At 52.4% G+C, this 2,136-nt stretch overlaps 1 protein-coding gene across 5 annotated transcripts in view; it reads right to left on the bottom strand.

Annotated features, from left to right (window-relative positions):
• Positions 1–502, bottom strand: part of SYNRG (synergin, gamma) — a 98,807-nt gene extending 98,305 nt beyond the window's left edge. For all 5 annotated transcript variants that reach the window (XM_011953616.1, XM_011953617.1, XM_011953618.1 and 2 more), the window contains exon 1: positions 285–502. In XM_011953616.1, the coding sequence (XP_011809006.1) occupies positions 285–361 (77 nt within the window). In that variant the 5' untranslated portion in view covers positions 362–502. The remainder of the gene's footprint in view (positions 1–284) is intronic.
• Positions 503–2,136: the final 1,634 nt, after the last annotated feature.

Here is a 2,136-nt window from a genome sequence, read left to right as displayed (position 1 = left end):
CACCCCAAGAGGACCCTCATCTTCTCTCCCCTCCCACACTGGGCGCGCGCCCGCTCCCCGCTCGACCCCAGGCGGCCGGCGTCCCCAAATGAGCCCGGAACACAAGCCTCGGGCACCCGGGCTCCACACGCCCCTTTCGTCCTGGGTCCCTGGGGGATGACCCTCCTCCTGCAGCCCAGTTCCAAGGAAAAGAATCAGAGCTGGAGAAAACCGCCATAACCGTCAGGCGCCCCTCGCCGCCCCCGCAGAGGCCAGGGGGTTCCCGCCCGGTCCTTCACACCTACCTGCCTCCCCCGGCGGCCCCCGCGCCGGCTCCCGCGGTCCCGCCGCCGCCAGAACCAGCTCCTGGCCGCAGCGCCATCTTGCTCCCGGCCTGCCGCTGCCTTCGCCGCCGCCACCTTATCAGCAGCTGTCAGAGGAAGACATCCACTTCCGGGGCAAACACCAGGCCCCACCTCGCCGCGGACAGGGCGATGGGGCGGGGCCGCGCGCCCACGTGACTCTCCCAGCCCTCGGGGAGGCGTGGCGCGCCCACTGCACGTGATCCGGCGCCGCAGAGGTCCCCCAGGTTCAATTCTAGCTCTCGGGCTGGTGGGGCGGTCACAAGCGCCTCTCCAAGGGAGCTGATTCATTGTCTGGTAGGCCCTGTGCAGGGCCCAGGTGACAGCCCAGTGGCAAAGCGCCGTTGTTCCTCCGTTTGAAAACCATGATCGCGGTTAGTGGAAAGAGTAGGCTGAGTCCTGATTTTTAAACTAAGACGGTTGGGTACACTGGTGTTCTTTTTACACACAAAGAACAGATAGCTCCTGAAGGGCCCTTTGATAGTCTCGCAGCACTGATTAGTGATCAGCTGTCCCCCCTTTCTCTGGAACTCAGCCGCTTCATGTTGGCACCTATCACAGACGCTGAAGGCATTTAAATTTTATTTTAAATCAACCAAGAGCACAAAAACCCAACCCATATTTCAAAAAAAACTCCAAGGTGTACTACTCTTGTTTGGTTCTGCCATCCTGCCACCTTACAGTCCCTTTGTTTTTCCTATTCTTGCAGGTAAGGGCAAAACTGGTTTTTGGGAAGCAGTTCATAATTACTCTGAAGCTATTTCAGCATATTTTTTACTGATTTTTTTTTTTTTTTGAGACAGGGTCTTGCTGTGTTGTCCAGGCTGGAGTGCAGTGGCATGATCACGGCTCACAGCAGCCTCAACCTCCCGGGCTCAAGCAATCCTCTTGCCTCAGCATCCTGAGTAGCTGGGACCACAGGCATGCACCACCACACGAGGCCAATTTTTTTTTGTAGAGATAAGATCTATGTTGCCCAGGCTGGTTTCAAACTCCTGGGTTCAAGCTATACTCCCGCCTTGGCCTCCCAGTGCCAGGGTGTGAGCTGTGAGCCACATGCCTGGACTGTGATTTTTTTTTTCTTTTAATCAAACTACTGTCTGGAAGTAAAACATGAAAGTTGAGTACTTTTCTCAAGCACGTAGTTTGCTTGTTAGCAAGTAATGGATTAATTAGCTTTATTTTTTCACTCTTGTCTCAGGGTTTTTACTGGGTAACAATTTGTAGTAAGTTATTTATTAGCCACAGACCACTGGTCAGGAATTGTAAGCCCATTTTAAAAAATCCTCAGTATCCTTAGGAGTTACAATTGGCATCTTACAGATGAAAAAATCAAGGTTAGAAACAACGTCATTTGTCCAGACCATACAGCTACAAGCAATAGGATCAGGATTCAAATCCAGGCCAGTTTGACTCCAAAGTCCTTGTTCATTCACTAGAGCCAGCTATTCAATTTTTGGTTTTTGTTTCTGTCTTTTGCTATAACTGTCTATTCACTAATTTCACTCCTTCCATTCCCTGGGTGAAGCTGAAATTTATGTAGCACATAGTTCAGACTGCTTTGAAGGAGCTAAATTTAGTATTAATACATTGACTAGGCCGGGCACGGTGGCTCAAGCCTGTAATCCCAGCACTTTGGGAGGCCGAGAGGGCGGATCACGAGGTCAGGAGATCGAGACCATCCTGGCTAACACAGCGAAACCCCGTCTCTGCTAAAAAAATACAAAAAACTAGCCAGGCGAGGTGGCGGGCGCCTGTAGTCCCAGCTACTTGGGAGGCTGAGGCAGGAGAATGG

The sequence above is a fragment of the Colobus angolensis genome, unplaced genomic scaffold (genome assembly GCF_000951035.1).
Source record: "Colobus angolensis palliatus isolate OR3802 unplaced genomic scaffold, Cang.pa_1.0 Scaffold37, whole genome shotgun sequence".
NCBI lineage: Eukaryota > Metazoa > Chordata > Mammalia > Primates > Cercopithecidae > Colobus > Colobus angolensis.
This window is presented reverse-complemented; position numbering and strand designations above follow the sequence as displayed.